The sequence below is a fragment of the Brassica napus genome, chromosome C7, assembly GCF_020379485.1.
Source record: "Brassica napus cultivar Da-Ae chromosome C7, Da-Ae, whole genome shotgun sequence".
Lineage (NCBI taxonomy): Eukaryota > Viridiplantae > Streptophyta > Magnoliopsida > Brassicales > Brassicaceae > Brassica > Brassica napus.
The window spans coordinates 31,022,874-31,043,820 of record NC_063450.1 but is presented as its reverse complement, the minus strand read 5'-3'; the positions used below and the strand labels follow the sequence as shown (position 1 = coordinate 31,043,820).

Genomic DNA, 20,947 nt, shown 5'->3' with positions numbered 1-20,947 from the left:
AAACCAATCTATGAGTATTATATCCTTTGAAAGAACATAACTAAAGATCTACATGAACTTGTTCCCATCATTTACTTGCAAAAAGACATAATTTTCAAACCATGTGTTCGCTTGTTGACGCACATAATGACAGAAACATTAAAGAAACAGAGCAAAATGACCAACTTTGAAGCCAACTCGAGACTTGTCCTTCACAACAACAGAAGAAGACACAATAGCCATATCAAGTGACCAATGCCACTTCACCCTTCTTCATCTTCATCTTCATCAAAGCTTTATCAAGTCAATCGATCACTTGCTCTGTTAAAAGAATAAACCAAAATCAATTACAGCGACAAACTCGTTGAAACCAAGATACCCTTGTCTCTTAGCATCTGCAATTGCCCAGACCTATCAAAGAAGGAAGCTTGAGAGGTCTCTTCGAAGGTGTTTTAAGTGTTCTGTAGTCGAGCATCACAGTCCATCCATTCCCATCGCCCGCTTCTGATACGTGTATACGCACACCAATTAACCTAATGTGCGCACTACCACAATCGAATGGTACGTCGATGTAGCATTTTAGGATCGAATCCACAGAGACCAATGATTACACTTTATTTCTATAGGATCAATATCAAGCTAAAACAATATGGGGGTTTTAAAGTTGATTTCATAACAAGCAAGTAAGAGATTGATTTAAGGTTTTTCAGATGATTAAGAATGCTAGCCTAGAGTGGTTTGATCGGGTGTTAAACAAGTGTGAGCCAAACAATTATTCAAGTTCAATTAAGAGCAAGTCCAGAACTCGGATCACTCAGGTTGAATCAACCCACTCTCGTGGTATTGATTCCCTTGCAAGTCGGTCTTGATGCCTAAACTCTCGTTTGGATCAAGACGCGTTACCAAGCTTTAGAGATCAAGTCCGATATGTTCACAATACACCCTAATATCTACTCTCGCTGACTAGGGATGCAATGCTCATTCATAACAGATCTAGCAACCTATTACACGGTTAATGAACAGGTTAAACGTAGGATCTAACATTAAGCAGCCAGTTTAATGCAAGCATTAAGAATAATTATGAATGAAGACAATCAAGGGATTCACTTATCTATGTTTAACTCACGGATCTAACACCCTAGACTAAGCAAGTGGATTACTCAGACATGGACAGAGAAATCACAGAGATAACAGATGAAGAAAACATGTCTGAATTAATAATAAAAAGCAAAGAGGGTTTAGAAATCTTCTCCAAAGGATGTAGAGATTCTTCTCCCTTAACAAGAGTACAAGTTTTTCTCTCTCCAAAATCTCTCTAAAAAGTCACGTAGAATGTCTAGAATAATAAGAAAATATATATTGCAGGTCTCTGGCGGCTGCATGAGAAAAAGGGGGAAGCCCTAGGTAAAATCCCGAAATATTTGGAAACTTCCTTAAAAATCTCTGTCGCTGGAACATGCACGCCAGACTGCTCCGCACGACTGCTCTGCGTGAAAAACTCCAAATTGCACTATTTTTCTCTTCTTTTCCTCCCACTGGTTTATCTCTCATCCAATGCAAGTCCAAACCTGTAATGACTCGAAAAAGACTAGGAAGACTCGATAAAGACTTGAAAACCAATTAGAAAACATATATACAAGATGCCAAAAACACCATATATCAATTCCCCCAGACTTAGATCCTTGTTTGTCCTCAAACAATGTCAAGTATTAAGAACAAGGAGAAAGGTTTGAAAGTGTGGGAACTCTCCTATTCTCAGCAACCATACTTTAACCACGAATCTCTGAACCATATAAGCAGTAAAACTAGGATAACACACCCTTACCGGAACCCCACTGACTGCTGTTCAAAAATCGGCTCCATACTCTACATCTCAAACCTGAAAAAGCAACACTATCGAGACAAAACTCCCTACATTCATTTAAGAGTAGCGTGAGGTTCTCATCACAGGCACTATTCAGGGTAGACGAGCTAGGTGTTAAACAGGCTATTTAATGGTGGTGTTAAAAGTGTTTAGGGGATACCATTTCATTGTAGAGGATGCAGGATATCGCATAAAATGACAAGAGAGGATAGATCCATTGATGTCCACAGCCTCTACTCGTTTTTGCTCTATCTGGAACGACTGCTCCGTTTTGGATCAGCCATCTGGATGATCAGATCATCTCTCTGCTCTCCAATCTTTTAACTTGGTACTCACTCTTTTGCTTGACCTTCCCAGTGGCTCATGTTTCTTTGATTTCTTCCCCTTCTCCATCACCTCTTTTTTTTTTGAAGACTGATATGGTGATGTGACGAAGAAAGAGGTAATACATGATGTTTCTGAGTACCACTGGTGGTTCTGATTCTCCACCCCTGCTCTTGCGCAGTTCATTGGTTATGGAGCGGTTGCTCCCTTAATCTGCTTGTTCTCCTTTCTGAGTGAATTTCTGCAGCAGTAACGAGTAAGAGGCTGCGTCGATCCTTTCCTCTCCGACCTTTTTGCACATATCTGCACATATGACACTGAAAAACAAATGCATGAAGGTGGAATAAAGGCTAAGGTGCAGGGTGTGAACTAGCTAAAGATGAGCTAGCCACTCAGGATCAGCAAGATGGATAAAAAGGATAAGAAGTTCTGAGTGTGTTCTCGTTTCCCTGATCTAATGCCCATAACAAAAAGAATTCCAGTCAAGATTAGGTTCAAGTTAGGTGGAGTTAAGTCTACCCAGTGTAACCTGATCGGCTGAGAACTTATGGAGAATCAAGTGAGATATGTCAGGGTATTCCAGGTCCACATGTGTGTCTTTCGCCACTGCTAAGGTCACTGAATAAGATAACTAAAGCACGAGGTGGTTAGTGATCAACACAGAATAAGGTCATAATTCCCACAAAGTTTTGACTGACTCGATCATAAAAACTTACTCAAATTGACTCAAAAGAAAAACAAAAGAAAGAAACGAGTTAGTTAACGACGAAAACCCTCCCCCAGACATACTTCACACCGTCCCTGGCGTGAAAATAAATCAGAAAGAAGGTGAAAACAAGAATAAACATTTTTTTTTGTTGAGATACTTACCTGAGTGGAGCAGGCGCTCCACAAAAATTATGGGTGTTCCATCGCAAGATTTCCGCCTGGAGCAGTCGCTCCTTCAGCAACCCATAATTTTTAAGTATCTCGGATTTTTCTGCTTTTTGACCTGAGACTCAATAAACTAAAACGAAAAATAAGCAAACAAAAAAAACCAACTTATATTTACACTTACCAGTGGGTTGCCTCCCACCAAACGATTGGTTTAAGTCATTAGCTTGACTCGGTGACATGGATCAGTTGGGTTGAGCATGAGGGCTTGTTCCACAACAAGCTCCACAATCAGACATGTTCAGCTTCAAAACTCTACTCAACAACCCTTTCACAATAACTTCTCCTTTCTCTCTCAGCTCATGTGTGAGAATTACTCTGACTTTAGAGAAAGGTTTAAAGGTACCCTTGCACTTTACCTCATACTCAATGGATTTCTCATCACACAACCGAGGTTTCAAAGTCATCATAGGGTCACCCTTGACCCTTTTCTTCTGGACTTTTTCATTCACCTTTGCATTCCCATTGAGTTTCTTTGTATCAATGTGAGGATCTCCATCCAGGACTTCTTTGATCTCACTTTTTTTACCAAGTTCCTTCTGAGGAACAATTTTTAGTTGTTCTCCACTAACCACTGAGATGCAAGAGGCGTAGCGGATTTGTGATATGGTTGGAACAGCCTTGTAGAAAGCCTTCTTGTTGATGTTGGAGAAGGAAACTCTCTTATTAGGCATGTCGACGACTGCTCCTACTGTAGCCATAAATGACCTTCCAAAGATTAAAGGCATCTCATGATCCTTTCTCATCTCAACAACCTGAAATTCGGTATAGAGAGTACAGTTCCCAACTTGGACAAGAAGGTTGCGAATTGTGCCATAAAGGACTGACATGGAAGAGTTTGCAAAAGCCAGAGTCACCAGAGAAGGCTCAACATCAACAATGCCCAACTCGTCTACAATCGCTTTTGAGACAAGGTTCACACTCGACCCAAAATCACAAAGAGCTTCCTTGAATTCCACTCCAGCAATGGAACAAGGAAAAACAAACTTTCCAGGGCCATCAACCTTAGGCAGTACCTTCAGCGATGGTGTCAATGCTTCAGTAAAGTGTGCCTTGATATCCTCCTGAGATTCTCTGCAATTTTTGAAGAACATATGCAATGGCCGAATCTCCCAAGCATGTTCAAATGAGATATTTTGAGGATGCCTTCTTACCATCTTCCTAAACCCAGCCAGCTGTTCTGCACTAATAGGATCCATCAGATGTTTAGGTGGAATTGGATATGGAACCTTAGGAACATAGACTCGCACTGGTGGAATCTCAATAGGTTCGTCGGGAGCAGTCACTTCAGAGCTAGCAGGCTGCTCTGTTCTCTCTTCTGCGCCTGAAGCAGTCTCAGCAGACAGCTGCTCTGGTTCTTTTCCCTCAGGTTTCTCACATCTCAGCTCTGTTGCATTACAGTGCTCAACTCTAGGATTCATCACACTCTTTCCAGGAAGGGGACCTTGCTGCCTCTTGACACTCTCAGCTGTTTGAGCAAGCTGAACATCAATCCTCTTTATGTGGTTGCTCATAGTATCATACTTTGTATTCAGCTCGGTGAAAATGTTGTTCATACTGGTGTTGATGTCTGTAGAAACCTGATTCAACGTCTTGGCCTGAACCTGCTGACCCTGCAACAGCTGTTGCATCATCATACCCAGACCCTTCAGCTCATCTGGTTGACTGTTCCCGGTAGCTGGTTCTAGTTCTGAATCTGCCCGGCCGTAGCTTGCTCCATGCTGAAGACGTGCCCTTGGTTGTTTTTCAGTAGCTGGTCAACCTTGGCAGTCAGTTTATCTATCTTCTGGGTGTTGGAACTGTTCTCTTTCTTGGAGCGATCGCTCTCCTCATTCTTATTGGCTGAGGTAGCAGCCATGTTCTCAATCAACTCAAACGCTCCATCAGTGGTCTGAGTCATGAAATCTCCATTGCTGGCAGAGTTCATAGCACTCTGAAATTTCCAGTCAACTCCATCATAAAAAATTTCCAAGAGGTAGTCATCATCAAATCCATGGTGAGGACATTCTCTGCGATAGTCATTGAAGCGCTCCCATGCGTCGCAGAAAGGCTCATCAGTGAGCTGTCTGAAGGAGGTGATCTTGTTCCTCAATGCAGCTGTTCTCGCCTTAGAGTAGAAATGGTTGAGGAACGCTGATCGGACCTGTTCCCATGAAGTGAGAGAGCTGGTAGGGAGGGAGTTCAAACACCGTGCAGCTTTTCCATCAAGAGAGAATGGGAATAACATGCACTTGATGTAGTCTGGTGGTACGCGATTCGCGCGAGTGAAACTGCAGACTTTTTCGAAACTCCCAATATTCTCCATTGGAATTTCTGTAGAGAGACCAGAGAACACCTTTCTCTGTACTAGACCGATCAAAGCATGCTTGATCTCGAAGTCCTGCCTAGTGCAGGGTGGAGGAACTATGGCAGAACGAGTAGTAGGGATGTTGCAAGGAAGGTTTCTCTGCCCGATTGAAGCAGTCTGCGCCTGTTGTTCCTGCTGCTGCTGAGCAGCTTGTTCCTGCACTTGAATGGTCTGCTGCAACTGTTGCATCTGCTGCTGCATGAGTGCCATTGCAGCAATAAGATCATCCTGATTGGCTTGATCACCCATAGTGGTGTCAGTTTGCCTTGGCTGTTGACGATTTGTTCTTTCTAACCTTGCTAGCTCCTGGTTGGTAAATGTAACTCTCCTTGTGCGTTTCTCCGAGTATGTCTATTGGTCATGCACCTGAAAAATTAGCTGCAACAAAAAGGATAGAGCAAGTTAGAGGTCTTAGACTAAATAAATAACCGAAAAATAAAGGTTAAAAGATGGTCCCCGGCAATGGCGCCAAATTGATATTACGTGTATACTCACACCAATTAACCTAATGTGCACACCACCACAATCGAATGGTATGTCGATGTAGCACTTTAGGATCGAATCTACAAAGACCAATGATTACACTTTATTTCTATAGGATCAATATCAAGCTAAAACAATATGGGAGTTTTAAAGTTGATTTCGTAACAAGCAAGTAAGAGATTGATTTAAGGTTTTTCAGATGATTAAGAATGCTAGCCTAGGGTGGTTTGATCGGATGTTAAACAAGTGTGAGCCAAACAATTATTTTAGTTCAATTAAGAGTAAGTCCATAACTCGGATCACTCAGGTTGAATCAACCCACTCTCGTGGTATTGATTCCCTTGCAAGTCGGTCTTGATGCCTAAACTTTCGTTTGGATCAAGACACGCTAGCAAGCTTTAGAGATCAAGTCGATATGTTCACAATACACCCTAATATCTACTCTCGCTGACTAGGGATGCAATGCTCATTCATAACAGATCTAACAACCTATTACACGGTTAATGAACATGTTAAACCTAGGATCTAACATTAAGCGGTCAGTTTAATGCAATTATTAAGAATAGTTATGAATGAAGACAATCAAGGGATTCACTTATCTATGTTTAACTCACGGATCTAACACCCTAGACTAAGCAAGTGGATTACTCAGCCATGGACAGAGAAATCACAGAGATAACAGATGAAGAAAACATGTCTGAATTAATAATAAAAAGCAAAGAGGGTTTAAAAATCTTCTCCAAAGGATGGAGAGATTCTTCTCCCTTATCAAGAGTACAAGTTTTCTCTCTCCAAAATCTCTCTAAAAAGTCACGTAGAATGTCTAGAATAATAAGAAAATATATATTGCAGGTCTCTGGCGGCTGCATGAGAAAAAGGGGGAAGCCCTAGGTAAAATCCCGAAATATTTGGAAACTTCCTTAAAAATCTATGTCGCTGGAACAGGCACGCCAGACTGCTCCGCACGACTGCTCTGCGTGAAAAGTTCCAAATTGCACTATTTTTCTCTTCTTTTCCTCCCACTGGTTTATCTCCCATCCAATGCAACTCCAGACCTGTAATGACTCGAAAAGGACTAGGAAGACTCGATAAAGACTTGAAAACCAATTAGAAAACATATATACAAGATGCCAAAAACACCATATATCAGCTTCTCTAGTCATCACCTTCTTGTAGAATCTCTTCCCCATGATCGAACCCGTCATGAAAGACGTCGGCATTGTCACCAAATCTGCATCGTTGTTCCGTCGTGGGTTCGGAGCTTTCACGAGGATGGGCTTCTCGTTTTCCTTGTCGAACGTGAGCGGAGATGAGGAAGAAGGTTCCGATGACTGATCATCGGATTCGGGTTTACGAGCAGACAACGATCATCGTCAGATCGATTTGGATATTTCTTCTCCAACATCAATTTCTCAAAGCAAAAACAAAAACAACACCGAAGAAGAAGCTGAAGAGGAAGAGAGAGAAGGCAAAAAAAATTAGCCAATAATAAAGTTACATGTATGAAGTTTTTAGTGATTTCAAAGGTGTTGGTTTAAGCAGCGGTTCTCTTCTTTTTTTTTCTATTTATTTTTTTGGTTTTTTTTTTTAAGAACTCCCTTTTAAAACTTCCGATGGAAGTGGTCTGAGGCCTATCGATTATTTTTATTTTTCTTTATAGTAAAGCGAGGGTCCCACAGAGCAACGGTCCAATTTCAAAGCCTAATGGTCAGAGACTCAGACATTGTAACGGTCATTTTCCTTTTTCCCCCTCAAAATAAATATTTTAATAAAAAAGTTAAAATTAAAAAGAAAAGGAAATCGAAAAAGAGTAAATAAAAGATAACCAAATCAATGTCGACTCTATAATCTTGGATCAAGAATTTGTGAAAGCTCCTCGAAGGAACTCTCTATCTTCTACTCTCTCGAAGGAATGGGCTGCTTTCCAGGTTGCTTCGGTGGCCGGAAGAATCGCCGGCGTCAGAGGCGCAGGGATGAGCCTCGTTCAAACGTAAGTTCTCTTTATGAGTTGCTTCAGCTAAAGCTAGCTGATTTTTCTGTATTATCTTGACAAAGTTTCAGCTTTATTTTGTGTTGGGTTTTGTCTGATCTGAAGTAATCTTTTTTTTTTTTGTTGTAGAAAATCTCTGAGGGTTCTTCTACAAAGGATGTTCATCTGAATCTTAGCGTTTCTATTGTTGAGGAAGTTCCCAAGTCTGCAAAGGATGTTAGGATTCCTGCTGCTGTTGTGGAAGTGACTAAGGTTTCTGTCATTCCGACCACTGACATCTGGTTAGTCTTTTTATGTCCTTTTAGACGAAACTGTTGACTCTTTGTTCTTGTACCTAAAATCATGTTTTTAACGTAAACAGATTTGAGTTATTGATTTTGTTGTTTTTTAATTGCAGTGAAGAGAAAGTTGAGGAGAGAAACAGTCCGAGTCCAACTCGTAAGAGAGTGACTTTTGACTCCAAGGTCAAAACTTATGAACACATAGCAGTAGATGAATCTGTTGAGCTCTTTGAAGAGGAGGAGAAGAAGGACGAAGAGGTGAAGCCTTTGAAGTCGAGTCAGGCACCATGTTCATCAGAGGGGAGCGATGTTACTTCCAACTCGTCAAGCTCTTATCCTTCAAACCATAGATACCAGAATTGCAGAGAAAGTGACGACGAGGAAGAAGAGGATGCTGTAACAGATTGTGATGAAAGTGATCTAGAAGACATTGATGATTATAGTGATCTGCTTGATGAAGACTATTATGATGATGATGATTATGAGGAGAAGCAACACAACTTGGATGAAAAAAAAGTTTACACCGAGGAGATTGCCGATAATGTTTTGAACAAAGACAAGTCTAACACGAGTGCAAGAGACAGAACCGGATATGTCAACGCTGTACTGAACCCCATCGAGAATCTCTCCCAATGGAAAGCAGTGAAATCCAAGGATAGAACAATGCAGACGCAGTCTCGAAAGGAGAACGTGACTCTCATCTCCGATCAAGAACACAAACTAAATGCATCCTTCAGCTTAGAGGAGCCTCAGGCTGTTGATGAGTTACCATCATTCAGCTTGAAACAGAAATCAAGAGATGGAATCAAGAAACAGAGATCTCAAGAAGTACCAGCTGTTGACGCTAGTCTCTCAACATGGTTATCCACATCGCAGACCACGACCAGCGGATGCAGCAGCATCGTCTCTATGGGTGTTCAAAGCTACGATGAAAGACCTATACTGGGCGCGTTGACTTCAGAGGAGATAAAACAGTTCTCAGCAACGAACTCTCCAAGGAAATCTCCAAGTAGAAGCCCTGAATCACCTATTATCGGAACAGTTGGTGGCTACTGGAACAGTCACTCAATGGCCACAAGCAGGTAGAGAGAAGTATGATGTCCAAGCTCTAATGGCTCACGGTTCCACACATGTTTGGTTACACTGAGTGAAATATCATTTGTTTAAAGATTAATTGGCTTTGTGTGTGTGTTGTGTGTAATAAACCAAATCGTTGTGTGTTTGTTGCATATGTGGTGTGATTCATTTGATTTGTTTGTATTTTATATGATCCTTTTATCATAACTTGTTTGCTCAAATAAAAGAAAAAACACCCAAACAGAGTAAAACTAGCCCCATACAAGATGGCTCAAAAGGGCGGCCAAAACGCAAACGCGATACAAAACGCACATTTATAGTCTTTACTTTACTCTTCAACAGTCGACGCCACACTGCTTCAGTAACGGACCAGTCTGTTTCGCCAAAAACGGATCGATCCGAACCCAAACCAGCGAGAAAATGGACGCCAAGAGGATCGACCAAAGCACAACGATCGTGGGAGTTCGGTTCTGTCGACCCATCAAACCCTTGAGGAACGGGTAAAGATGAACGATGACCCAAAACGCGAAAAACAGCTTCCCGAAAAGCGGTCCCCAGGAGCCGTACCCGTTGTTAATGGCGTCCGAAACGCCTGCCACGACGCCGACCATGTTGAGGATGATGAGAGTCGTGGGAGGGATGAGAAGAGTTGTCCATTTGAAGAGGTAAAGATCTCCGAACTCGTCGGCTTCGTCCGAGGCTCCTTTGGATGTGACGGTGAAGTTTGTGTCGACTCCGAAGAGAACTTTGAGGAGACCTTGAAAGACGGCGAAGAGGTGAGCCGAGACTCCTCCGATCACCCAGAACTGCTCGTTACGCCAGAGGTCAGTGATGCTCACTTCGCTCCACCTCAGCTCCAAGATAGCCGTCGCGATGATTGATAGGAACAGCGCGAGGAACCATATGCTCGCAAAGTTGTTGATCTGATCATCAAATAGAAAATTAAGGGTCTAAAATGTAAATATTATAAACCTTGGGGGGTAAAAACATAAATATTTAAAAGTATCAAACTAACCGTTGGAATGATGAACTTGCCGGTGAGAAGACAAACCGCTGGGATAGTACAATAAGCGAGCAGAGGAATAGAAGTGAAAGGGTAGACAATGGTGTTGATGTAAGCGAGACGTTCTAGAATCTTGAGCTTGCCTCCCCATGCATACCATAACGGACAATGACGACTAAAGAAGATTTCGACCGAACCAAGCGCCCATCGAAGCACTTGGTGCAACCGGTCAGACAAATTGATCGGAGCTGATCCTTTAAAAGCTGGTCTTTTAGGCATACAGTAAATCGACTTCCAACCTCTACAATGCATCTTGAACCCCGTAAGGATATCTTCGGTCACTGATCCGTAGATCCACCCGATCTCTTTGCCCCACTCAGTCTTCTCTTCGTATCCACAGCTAATGACGTGAATCGCTTCTTTGATGAGTGAGCTCGTGTTCGTCGCCTCCGGTAACCCTCCCTTCTCCATCAAAGTGGATGCGATGAACACAGGAGACATTCCGAATCTCTTCTCGAAGTTCTTCTGCGACATTAGAGACGATTTATCGTGCTCGTCGTACCCTTCAAGCCCTTCTTCGATGTCCTCAAGATCGAATATCGCCTCGGTCGATCGTTTTCTCGAATAGCTCATCGTCGTTGCACTGTCCTTCTTCTTCTTCTTCCTCCTCAGTCCAGATAACAAGCTCTTGATCCCTGACTTCTTCTTCGAATCCGACTTCGGTTTGCCACGCCTACCTCCGCCGCAGCAGCAGGAAAGCCACGACGGCCAGCAGTCGCATGTCATCTTCTTTCGTTTTTCAGACACGGGTGGTTCGTATCCGTACAGTGCTGGTCTGTTGAATACACATCCTGTTCCCACATAGACTGGTCCTTGAATCCCATCTAACCCTCTCATGTTTATCTGCGACAAAACATAACTGGTTTTTAGTTTTTTTTTTTGTAGAATTAGACTGTTGTTTTGCTGATAATGGTTGATGATGACTTACATCGAAGAAGACGATGTTTCTGTTGGCGTATCGATCATTGCGATCGATTCCATCGAATCTCTGAGGGAACTGAACATAACAAAGCTTTTTCCCGAGCTGTGGATCCATCAGGAAGCACATTGATTCTCTGATGGCTCTACTATTGTTGATGTAATGATCACAATCCAAGTTCAGCATAAATGGTGCATTTGTGAGCACTGCAGAGACTCGAACCTGGCCCAATCCAAGAAACCACTATCAGCAAAAAAAACAGTTACTTGTTTTCATAGGCTTACTTGTTTGCTTGCTTGCTTACCATTGCATTCATGGCTCCAGCTTTCTTGTGGTGAGCGTAACCAGGACGCTTCTCTCTCGACACATACACTAGGCGTGGCAATTCGTTACCGTCAATATCATAAGCTCCTTCCTTTCCTAAGTACACCTGAAGAATATCAAAGTAGTTTGTTTCAGAGTCTTTAACGGTGTTAACGAAAGAGAAGAAGCTGTTGGAGGGTTTTTTTGTATGTGACCTGAATCATCCCGGGATGATCACGAGTGTTGTTCCCAGGCCATGGTGTACCATCTTGCATCACCCAACCTTCTTCTGGCTTCTTCTGAGCTTTAGCCACTAAAGAATTGATCCTCACTTTAAACTCTTCATATTCTCTCTGCAAAACAATTGAGAAGAATGTAAAGAACAGTTTCGTGACACGCAAGTAAATATATTTCTTTTGTTTTCACTGACCTTCATTGCTCTACGATCTTTGACGAATGTAGTTTGGACTTTATCCTTCAAGTAATCAATCTTCTCAGAGAAGTAAAACTCTGGAGCTCTTGGCTCAACGTTGTACTTCTTGCAAAACGGAACCCATCTTCTCGCAAACTCTGAAGTTTCAGACAACGTATCGAACAGGAGCATGGAAGCACCGTCATCAGACACATAGCAGCTAACCTTACTCACCGGATAATCAACGGCCAAGATGGAGAGAATAGTGTTGGCTGTGATAATCGGAGGCTCCTTAAGTGGATCCACCGTACTGACAAACACATCAACCGGTGCAAGCTTGTTCTTCTCACCATCCCTTTCGAATCTCATAGAGAGACGGTCGAGGTAGGTCTCACGGTTAATCGGGAACCATTTAGGGAACTGGTCAAGAATCCAAGAGAGCGCGAACCAGATCTCGCAGATGACTGAGATCAGCCAGAGAGGGTAGGCGTCTTTGGCTGGTGTCAGGATACGGAAACGGAAGAAGAAGACTAAGATGATGAGGCGGAGAACGATCACGATCCTGTAAGGACTGATTTTGCTCGATGAGATTGGGACTTTTCTCCAGAGAGGTTGTCTTGCATCAGCATCTCTGTAAAACAACAACAACAACTTAGTTACTTGCGCTTCAAGTTTTTATTATTCTAGGTTAACAGAAAGATTATATTGTGTTTTTTTTTTTTATTATTATTACAGGAATTCTTCTTCATCAGTTTGGCTGTCTTGATCCTTTGTTTGTTCTCCTTTAACCAATAAACCTCTCTTCTCTTGCCTCGCTTTCCATTTATCAACTCGTTCTTTCCACTCAGCGTCTGTGGCGCCATCTCTCTCACCTTCAAACTCTCTCCCTAACACTTCAAAATTAAATCACACAAAGACAGGCCTCAAAGTTTGCTCTTATACTTCTATATGTAATATATAAACCACACATGTATACTAAACATACCACTTCCGGTGGAAGAAAAGGCACGGCCATTTGGACGCCATTGCTGCTTACTGTTGTAGTCTCCATTTTCCTGCAATACCAAAACATACTCAGAATCTTTATTTCAATTAGGAAGAAAACTGAAAATATAGATCAAAGTCATTAAGTTACCGATCCATAGGCAAAATTCTGGTGAATGGAGGAAGTATCCTTGCGATTCTTGATATTCAACTCATCGTCCGAATCAACATGACCATTGTTTTCTTCTTCTTCATCATCTCCAGCAATGGTTGGAGAGCCTTCAAGCAAAAACAGTTACCCAATTTGTCAGTGAAGCTAGGCTAAATCTCTTTTTATTTTTTTTTATTTAACAGGGTTAGATCTAAATTTACCTTTGTGGCGTTTATAGGGAGTGTTGCATTGAGGGCAACATTTGTTACCGTTGCTACGCTCATACTCGTAGCACGGTTTGCAAACAGGGAATGCGCACACGTGGCACGCCACGAATGTCTGGCCATTGTCGCCGTCTTTGACCTCGTCCCTACAGATTCTACAGATCTTTGCCGAGAAGGACGAATGACGATGCTGCATTCACCAAATGAAAAAGTTTGGTAAAGAACAAAACGTAGGAAAGAAGTTTCCATATTTGTTGTTCTTGTTTTCTCTTTTACCTCATCTCCGAAGCTGGCCATGGTGTTTGGTTCCATGGCGAGGAAAGCTAAGCTCCGAAGCAGAGCAAAATGAGAGATAGGAAAAAAAAAATGTATGCGACTATGTGTTTTGATAACTGAAGAAACCAAAGGGAACTTTGGCGGTAATATAAGCGAAAAATGTTAAGATGAAACTAAAGGTTGTACCAAACTGTGAGGTGAGGTTGGGTCTGAGGTTTGTGTCATAAGATAGCTTCAAGAGACAGCAAAAAAAGATTTGGTGGAAGAAGGGGACAGCTCTGTTTAGTCAAGAGTTTATTTTATACATTTATTTGCTTGAGAGCTTCCAACTTCTTCTGATGTTTGTTACTCGTTTTAGTTCTTTACAATTTTAATAACTTAGAGTAGCTTTCAAGTTATCATGTATACCTACTTAAGTCTCTGCTGAATGTATATACTTTGATCTTATATTTGAACTTCATCAGATCCAATCAGATATAGAAATGTGAGGTTACTTTTAAAAAGAGCCCATAATCAGTTTCACAAAGGCCCAAAATAGTAACACAAAGAAGAAGAAAAAAAAAAAGCTGAATTCAACTGAAACAAAGATGATATTGGTTCATATATCACTCATAAGCGTTTGACTTGGTATATAAACCAGAAATGACAAAAAAAGAAGGGAGAGAATCAAAGACTCAAGAATATGATTGAAACTCTGATCTTATTTTTTTGGTTAGGGTTGTAAATATGATTTCATCAAGCGATGTAGTAGATGGAGTTAGGGAGCTTGAAGGTTCTCTTGGGAACTGGACAACCTGCGAAGCTGTTCCATTGTGAACCCATCACTCCCCAAACTCTGTATCCAAGACTTGTAAGCCATGTCCTCACATCTGCTTTGTATTGGCTCACACTCTTCTTCTCTTCCTCTTCTCCCCTACAAATTTACGGTTTGACAACTTTATTAGTACCCGACCCGGTTTACAATATTATACCAGAAAGCTCGAATTATGTTGGTTGCTCATCATAGATTTATATGGACCTTGACATGTAACATAGTGGTTTGAACACGCATTGTTACCGTGCCATAAGTCAAACCTTTAGTGATGTTAAGGTGAGTGAATACATGGACTCATCATAAAAACAAAGTGTATCCTGAATTGGTTTCAGTTTCGGTTTTATGACAACAGTTAAAAGAGATTAGAAATGAAATTTCTGTTTTACTTGATAATGAACCTATTTATATACCTACTCAATCATAACAATCAAAAGAGACTTGAACCGAGGATTATATACCTGAGAAGAAGGTTAGACCAGCCGTGGTAACCGACTTCAATAAGGTTTTCGACGGTGGCGGATCTGAGATACTCTTTACGAGAAGAGACCAAAAAGATTTTAAAGCCTCTCTCTCTAATCTCGTGGAACAGCTTCACCATGCTTGGAACCGCTGGTGCCTTTCCCAAATTTTGCCATTCCTCGAACTTGGTCGTGTTTAGTTGCTCACCACTGATTCAAATCATTGTAGCATTTCAGTCCCGGTTACTATAAACCGGAGCAAAGCGAACCAGAAGAGAGGAATGATAGATGTAGGCAAACAAACCGAACTAAACCGCTACTAAACCGCTACTAAACCAGATCTCAAACAAGCTTTGTTCTTATAACCCGATTGCTTCCAATGTTTTATGATTATTAAAACAAAACCAACTGATATGAGATCTATTAGTGTAACCAAACCTATTCAGATCCAATCACATCATGTTTTGGTTATATATTCATTACATTAAGCCATATTATTTTCGTAAACCAAAGTCGAAATAAACATTTTTTGTTTATATATATTGATAACTAAGTTCTACCACTCATAAAAAAACAAACTAAAATTTTGTCAAATCCAAACTTTGTTATAAGTTATAACATTTATAAAATTATATATAATGGATTAAAATAGAATTACTCTGCTTAAAACATATATATATATATTTCAATAATTACTTTCACCAAAAAAACTCAAACTAAGATTTTCTCAAATCAAATCAAAGCGAACCAAATCTAATATGTTACTTTCAATTTTCTTACCCGAAGCATCCGTTGCTCTTGTGGTAAGGAATGGTGGAGAGAAGAGTGTCATCAATGTCAAAGATCCAAGCATCCATTCCATCACATTTCTTCTTCTCGCAACAAGTTTTTCCGAGGTATAGGATGGCTTCATCAACGGCTCTCTCCACGTCATCCTCGTATTGAGATGATGTCATATACTTTTGGACGAACCAGACGCACTCCTGCGGCACCACCGTGAAGTCTCTGATGTTGTGAAGCTCCACGTTGACTCTCCAGCTCTCGCAGTATCCGTTTAGGTTTGATACTTTCAACGATCCTACGCCGTTTTGCCTGGTGGTTGGCTTGCCTCCTTTGAGCTGGTTTAGGATGTTCCAGTCACGAGCTGAGACAATTGCGGTGAAGAAGCACGCGAGGGTTAGCGAGAGCAACAAAGATCTAGCCATGTCGATGATGACTTGATCAAGTTGACCGATGAAGAAGATTTACTTGTTTTGGCGATCTGTATGTAATATGGTAATGTCTATATATAATAGATAGAGTGTCTAGTATAGCGTACAAGTGTCACATAACAAAAAAGAAGTATATAACAAAATTTTGTTGCACTATTAGTTTGTCTATCGAATTAGTTTCACTATCAATAGAAACAAAAATTGTTGGAATACATTACAGAAAATTGGAATATAGTTTTTATACGATTTTTTGTCTAAGTACCTTTTCGATATCTACAGATCAAGCCTATCATTTTCATGTGACAAATAATTTACATTAAAAAACTATGGGATAAATGTGAATGACAGCACATTTTAGATAGATATATAATAACTCTAATAGAGCTGTGAGGACAGTGGGCACCATGTCTTGATGTGAAATAGGCAAGAAACATCCACTCCAGCTCATGCAAATTAATATAACCAACCGTCTCGGTCGTCTATATAAATGTGTGCTTAGCTAATTTTTTTTTTTTTTTTGTGCTTATCTTATTACATACTTCTTTTATGCTTAAAGCTAATTACATACTTATACGATCAGATTTTTATTAGAAAACATAATATATACTACCTACCAAAATAATTTCATAGTATTAATATATATATGCACACATACACATAGATTGCTGTGTAACATCAAACACATAATCAGTTGATCCGATCTCCGAGCACATAACACAATATTGGTGCTGCGGTTATCTCTACCATAATAGTTATTTGAAACCGATAGTATATATGTTGCATAAGACCAGTGTTTTTAAAACCGGACCGACCCAATGGTTGGACCGGGTTCGACCGTGAACCGGGTATATAGCCGGGTTGGTCTAGTAATTGGTTCGACCATGAACCGGCCACATAGCCGGATTATATTTCAAAGTTATTAAACCAATAAAAACCACTAAAACTATCGAAAATCTATAAATCATCCATATAAACAAGAAACTAATTTATATTTATAATATTTTATGTTCAAAATTGATTTATATTTTAACTATGCATCATGTTTACTAATAATACTTTTATATTTACATACTAAAAAATATTAAACCATATTATTGAACCAGGTTTGACCCGGTCGAACCATATTGAACTGTGACCCAAAATATTTCTGGTTCAGCTTCCGGTCCGGTTTTAAAAACACTGCATAAGACAAAATAAGCATACATATATTATTAATTTATGTTTTTAGTTTTTTTATATTAAATGATGTCTTTGTAATATTTAAACATAAATTTAGATCAAAAATTAATCTTTGCAGTTATAATAAAAATTAAAATTAAAAGTTTAATAAAATATTTTGATATAGATTTATTTTTTTTTTAATTAAAATGATATAGGGGTGGGTCATAATTGTTTCCAATTCCAAAATCTTAGCACCCCTTAAAATCAAATAAAATAAATTTATAAATACATAAACTATATAACCATATTTGAAACTATAATTTCTATTAAAATAAATTTGTTAAATAAAACTAATCTTGCGCTGTTGTTATTTATTTATTGAGTTTGACACGTAACCGTATAAATATTTGCTTTCACTTTAATTTTTTTATTTGTACTAATGGTAATATATATATAAATTTAAATATATTACATAATTTTTAATACATAATAATTTTATTTATTACTTTGAATAATTATATTTTGTGATTTTAATTGTCTATTATATCACAGTGTATCATATAAACAAATGTAATATTTATAACTAACTGGACTTATATTGTGAAAGCATTATATTAATAATTTATGAATAAATTATTTTTTATTTTATTTATATGTTATATAAATTGATTATGATGTGTGATTTTTATTTTATTATTTATTACTAATAAATAATAAAAAGTATGTAATATGTTAATACGAAATCTATTAGAAAATCTATTGGGAAATTTATTTCGGTTAAGATTCAATTAAAAAAATCTATTATTTAAATTAGGAAAATACATTAAATAAGCAGACCCGTGAACATTAGGAAATTATCCTAGGGTATTTCTCTTTTGTTTATGGTATGTTTTGATTTGAACCAAATAAATAGGGAAGTCTAAGATTTGCAAGATTTTTGATCGTTTGTGAATTTTGTTTCCAATGAAGATTTTGAATATATTTCTGTTTTGGAATTCCATTTATAAAAGTATTAGATGTTCAGTGGTGATGAAATAAAGTAAAATAGATGTAAGACATTATGCAAATTCGATAGTTGCTATGAACAAATCTTTAAGAATGTTGTGAATTATTCATAAAGTTTACATTGTTTTCAATTACGATCTCACCTTATTGAAATCGATCTTTATAATGATTTGGGCTTATTTGATATTGCAGGAGAACTGATATGGTGGCAAAGGAAATTTTTGTATACGTGGAAAAGAACAACATATCCATATAATATTTTGTTCACTTCAATCTCGGTTGTTTGAGTTATTTTAGGAAATATGAGTATTCGTGTAAAAGACAGCATTTATTAATGTTAAACTAATTAAATTCTCAATGGCATTTCGTTGTAAATAATGTGCAACTATAATCTATATGTATATTTTTGTTTTAATAAAGTAGATTGTCTCACCATATGTACTTGGTCCCACTATTCATAGTAATATTGCTTAATTACTTTGATATAAGCTGGAACCATTTAGATTCAAATAGTAATTATTAATCATTATCTGAAAGAGATACGTACACAGTTTCTAACATATTATATGCGTTTTTAAAATATTCATGGAAATTCAAAACAAGTTCACACGATGAGCGGGAAAAATGGTCTTCTCGACCCTTAATTTTTGTGACGTGCCATTTCAGACCAAAACAAAACATAAATGCTAAAATATACTTAAATTAGAGATTTATTTGAATTTTCGACAGAACTTCAGCCTGTAGCATGAAAACCAACCTTGACTAGTCAGACGTTAACCAAACTTAGTCGGATAATACGTGGCATTAGATTTGTCAAGCAGAAGGAGAAAACAACGTCGTTTTGATTCATTAATCAAAACATTTTGTTTTAAATGTGGGCAAAAATTAAAATTAAAAAAACTCGATTCTCTCTCTCAGACAAGAACACAAAAATCCAAGAAACTTGAAGAACCAAAGGCTTTTTTCGAGGTAATTCTCCCATAGCTTGTGTTATGCAAGAATAATTTGTTTAGTTAGGCTATAGATGATGAAATCAACGGTTTGAGTTAAAATTGATGAATGTTACAGTTGGTCGAAATGGGTGATCGAGAAAGAGGATTTCCTAAGATATGTCGTTGTGGATAAGCTGTAGTAATGAAAACGTCAAAAACTATGAAAAATCCTTGTAGATTGTTCCATGCTTGCCCTTGTGGAAGAGATGGGTAAGTGTCGACATGTAGACAATTTTTTATATTTTCGGATATGAGATTTAATATTGTTATGTTACAGGATTAGTATCATACTTTTGAATGCACCAATGTGAGTATGGTTGAATAGCTTGATTGACTAAGCAGATAACATTGAAGGATCTTCAATCATACTTCATAAAGCAGTATGATTGGGTCGAACAGTTGCCTTAGCTCTAGGTGACCACTGTCTCGTTTGAATCTCAAGATATCTTCGTCTTCCTCACTATCAGAATTGGGAGGCGTGTTATGATAGTCAAAATCTTAATCTTCATCCAGAAAGCCATTCACATTTATTTCTACTTGGATCTCTTCTTCGCGAGGTTCCTGAAACTGATCTTCCTCAAGATAATCTATTGTGTTCATGACTAGGAACATATTAACAATTCCTTTTCACTCACCCGGTTCACATCTTTCTAAAATCAGCATCTCTAACATGGATCAGTTTCTATCTATCCTTGTGATCCTCAAAAGGAAGCATGTACCACAACTTCTGGATATATAATCCTTCCCAAAACTCATCAGATAAGAATGTGAACAACTCCTCCGGTTTGCATTCAATGGTTTTCAGATCCCCTCCAATATACCCAACATCACCGATTCTTTTCTTCACTCAATATCCACCGAAACTAACATTAAACGTTACAATCTTGAATATTCCGTACAAGAAAAGTAAAAATTTCAACATTAAAACAAATTCAACTCTCTCAGACAAAATTAAAACAAAATTTCATCAAAAAGTTGGTAAGCACTGCAAAATCAATCTCGGTCTACTTGAAAATTCGCTACAAAACTAAATTTATCTTCAGTATAAACCTATACCATGATCATAAAATCTAGACTAACCAATTTTTTTGTTTCTTATCACTAACGGTCAACGATCGGAAAATTTCCAGAAGAAATAAATTAACTATTTGAAAAATCGTTAAGACCCTCTACATTCACTTCGAAACTCTCCTTCAACGCCCTAACACTTTCGTTCTGAGTGAAAGGCCTTGGAATCTTCAAGGTGCTCTGTGTTTTCGAGTTTTTGTGAAAAAGAATCGAGTGTCGAAGAAGAATAACAAAAAGGCTAGGGTTTGTAATTTTAATTTTTCAAAAATTTAAAACGACGTCTTCTCCTTCTACTTGACAAATCTAATGCCACATGTTATCTAACTAAGCTTGGTTTAACGTTTGACTAAAGATAATTAAATCAAAATAGGTTTTCATGCTACATAATAAAGTTCGGTCTAAAATCTAAAGAAATCTATAGTTCAGGTATATTTTAGCAATTATGTTTTGTTTTGGTTTAGAAAGGCACGAAACGGAAAAGTAGGGATAGAAAAACCTTTTTTTCCCACGATGAACTATACAGTTTTTCCCTGATATTTATTGAGGAATTTTATGTAGTAAAATTTACAGATCTAATGATTGTTGCATTACTTTTTTCTGGATAATAGCGTAATCCTCACACATGCAG

At 38.6% G+C, this 20,947-nt stretch overlaps 4 protein-coding genes and 1 non-coding gene across 6 annotated transcripts; 2 read left to right on the top strand and 3 right to left on the bottom strand.

Moving 5' to 3' along the window:
• Positions 1–3,285: 3,285 nt before the first annotated feature.
• LOC125590555 lies at positions 3,286–4,734 on the bottom strand. Its single transcript, XM_048764152.1, has 2 exons — positions 3,460–4,734; positions 3,286–3,345 (listed from the first exon to the last, which is right to left on the bottom strand). The coding sequence occupies exons 1-2, from the start codon at positions 4,732–4,734 to the stop codon at positions 3,286–3,288; spliced, it is 1,335 nt and encodes a 444-aa protein (XP_048620109.1).
• Positions 4,735–5,088: 354 nt separating this feature from the next.
• Positions 5,089–5,195, top strand: LOC125590899. Its single transcript, XR_007326901.1, has one exon. It is a non-coding gene; the product is annotated as a small nucleolar RNA R71 (small nucleolar RNA).
• A 2,483-nt stretch (positions 5,196–7,678) lies between these two features.
• On the top strand, positions 7,679–9,485 carry LOC106411009 (nucleolin). Its single transcript, XM_013851679.3, has 3 exons — positions 7,679–7,920; positions 8,050–8,201; positions 8,318–9,485. The coding sequence occupies exons 1-3, from the start codon at positions 7,843–7,845 to the stop codon at positions 9,285–9,287; spliced, it is 1,200 nt and encodes a 399-aa protein (XP_013707133.1). The 5' UTR covers positions 7,679–7,842; the 3' UTR covers positions 9,288–9,485.
• LOC106411008 (cellulose synthase A catalytic subunit 4 [UDP-forming]) lies at positions 9,475–13,850 on the bottom strand. Of its 2 annotated transcripts, none has more exons than XM_013851678.3 (11): positions 13,611–13,850; positions 13,332–13,524; positions 13,111–13,238; positions 12,961–13,030; positions 12,709–12,868; positions 11,994–12,606; positions 11,779–11,916; positions 11,565–11,690; positions 11,270–11,482; positions 10,294–11,184; positions 9,475–10,201 (listed from the first exon to the last, which is right to left on the bottom strand). In XM_013851678.3, the coding sequence occupies exons 1-11, from the start codon at positions 13,644–13,646 to the stop codon at positions 9,614–9,616; spliced, it is 3,156 nt and encodes a 1,051-aa protein (XP_013707132.1). In that variant the 5' UTR covers positions 13,647–13,850; the 3' UTR covers positions 9,475–9,613.
• A 331-nt stretch (positions 13,851–14,181) lies between these two features.
• On the bottom strand, positions 14,182–16,328 carry LOC106411271 (acid phosphatase 1). The gene is made up of 3 exons (XM_013851999.3): positions 15,663–16,328; positions 14,883–15,092; positions 14,182–14,523 (listed from the first exon to the last, which is right to left on the bottom strand). Exons 1-3 carry the CDS (start codon positions 16,085–16,087, stop codon positions 14,346–14,348), a joined length of 813 nt encoding a protein of 270 aa, XP_013707453.1. The 5' UTR covers positions 16,088–16,328; the 3' UTR covers positions 14,182–14,345.
• Between the last annotated feature and the right edge of the window lie 4,619 nt (positions 16,329–20,947).

What these genes read in the sequence shown, in the direction of transcription:
- LOC106411009 (XM_013851679.3), top strand. Translation starts at nt 7,843, where the DNA reads ATGGGCTGCTTTCCAGGTTGCTTCGGTGGCCGGAAGAATCGCCGGCGT. An exon ending in GGGATGAGCCTCGTTCAAAC is followed by an intron (nt 7,921 to 8,049) that starts GTAAGTTCTCTT and finishes TTTTTGTTGTAG; the next exon opens with AAAATCTCTGAGGGTTCTTC. An exon ending in ATTCCGACCACTGACATCTG is followed by an intron (nt 8,202 to 8,317) that starts GTTAGTCTTTTT and finishes TTTTAATTGCAG; the next exon opens with TGAAGAGAAAGTTGAGGAGA.
- LOC106411271 (XM_013851999.3), bottom strand. Translation starts at nt 16,087, where the DNA reads ATGGCTAGATCTTTGTTGCTCTCGCTAACCCTCGCGTGCTTCTTCACC. An exon ending in AAGAGCAACGGATGCTTCGG is followed by an intron (nt 15,093 to 15,662) that starts GTAAGAAAATTG and finishes GATTTGAATCAG; the next exon opens with TGGTGAGCAACTAAACACGA. An exon ending in TGGTCTAACCTTCTTCTCAG is followed by an intron (nt 14,524 to 14,882) that starts GTATATAATCCT and finishes GTAAATTTGTAG; the next exon opens with GGGAGAAGAGGAAGAGAAGA.
- LOC125590555 (XM_048764152.1), bottom strand. Translation starts at nt 4,734, where the DNA reads ATGATGCAACAGCTGTTGCAGGGTCAGCAGGTTCAGGCCAAGACGTTG. An exon ending in AGAAATCCATTGAGTATGAG is followed by an intron (nt 3,346 to 3,459) that starts GTAAAGTGCAAG and finishes AGAGTTTTGAAG; the next exon opens with CTGAACATGTCTGATTGTGG.
- LOC106411008 (XM_013851678.3), bottom strand. Translation starts at nt 13,646, where the DNA reads ATGGAACCAAACACCATGGCCAGCTTCGGAGATGAG. An exon ending in AGAATTTTGCCTATGGATCG is followed by an intron (nt 13,031 to 13,110) that starts GTAACTTAATGA and finishes TTGGTATTGCAG; the next exon opens with GAAAATGGAGACTACAACAG. An exon ending in GAAACATCGTCTTCTTCGAT is followed by an intron (nt 11,185 to 11,269) that starts GTAAGTCATCAT and finishes GTTTTGTCGCAG; the next exon opens with ATAAACATGAGAGGGTTAGA.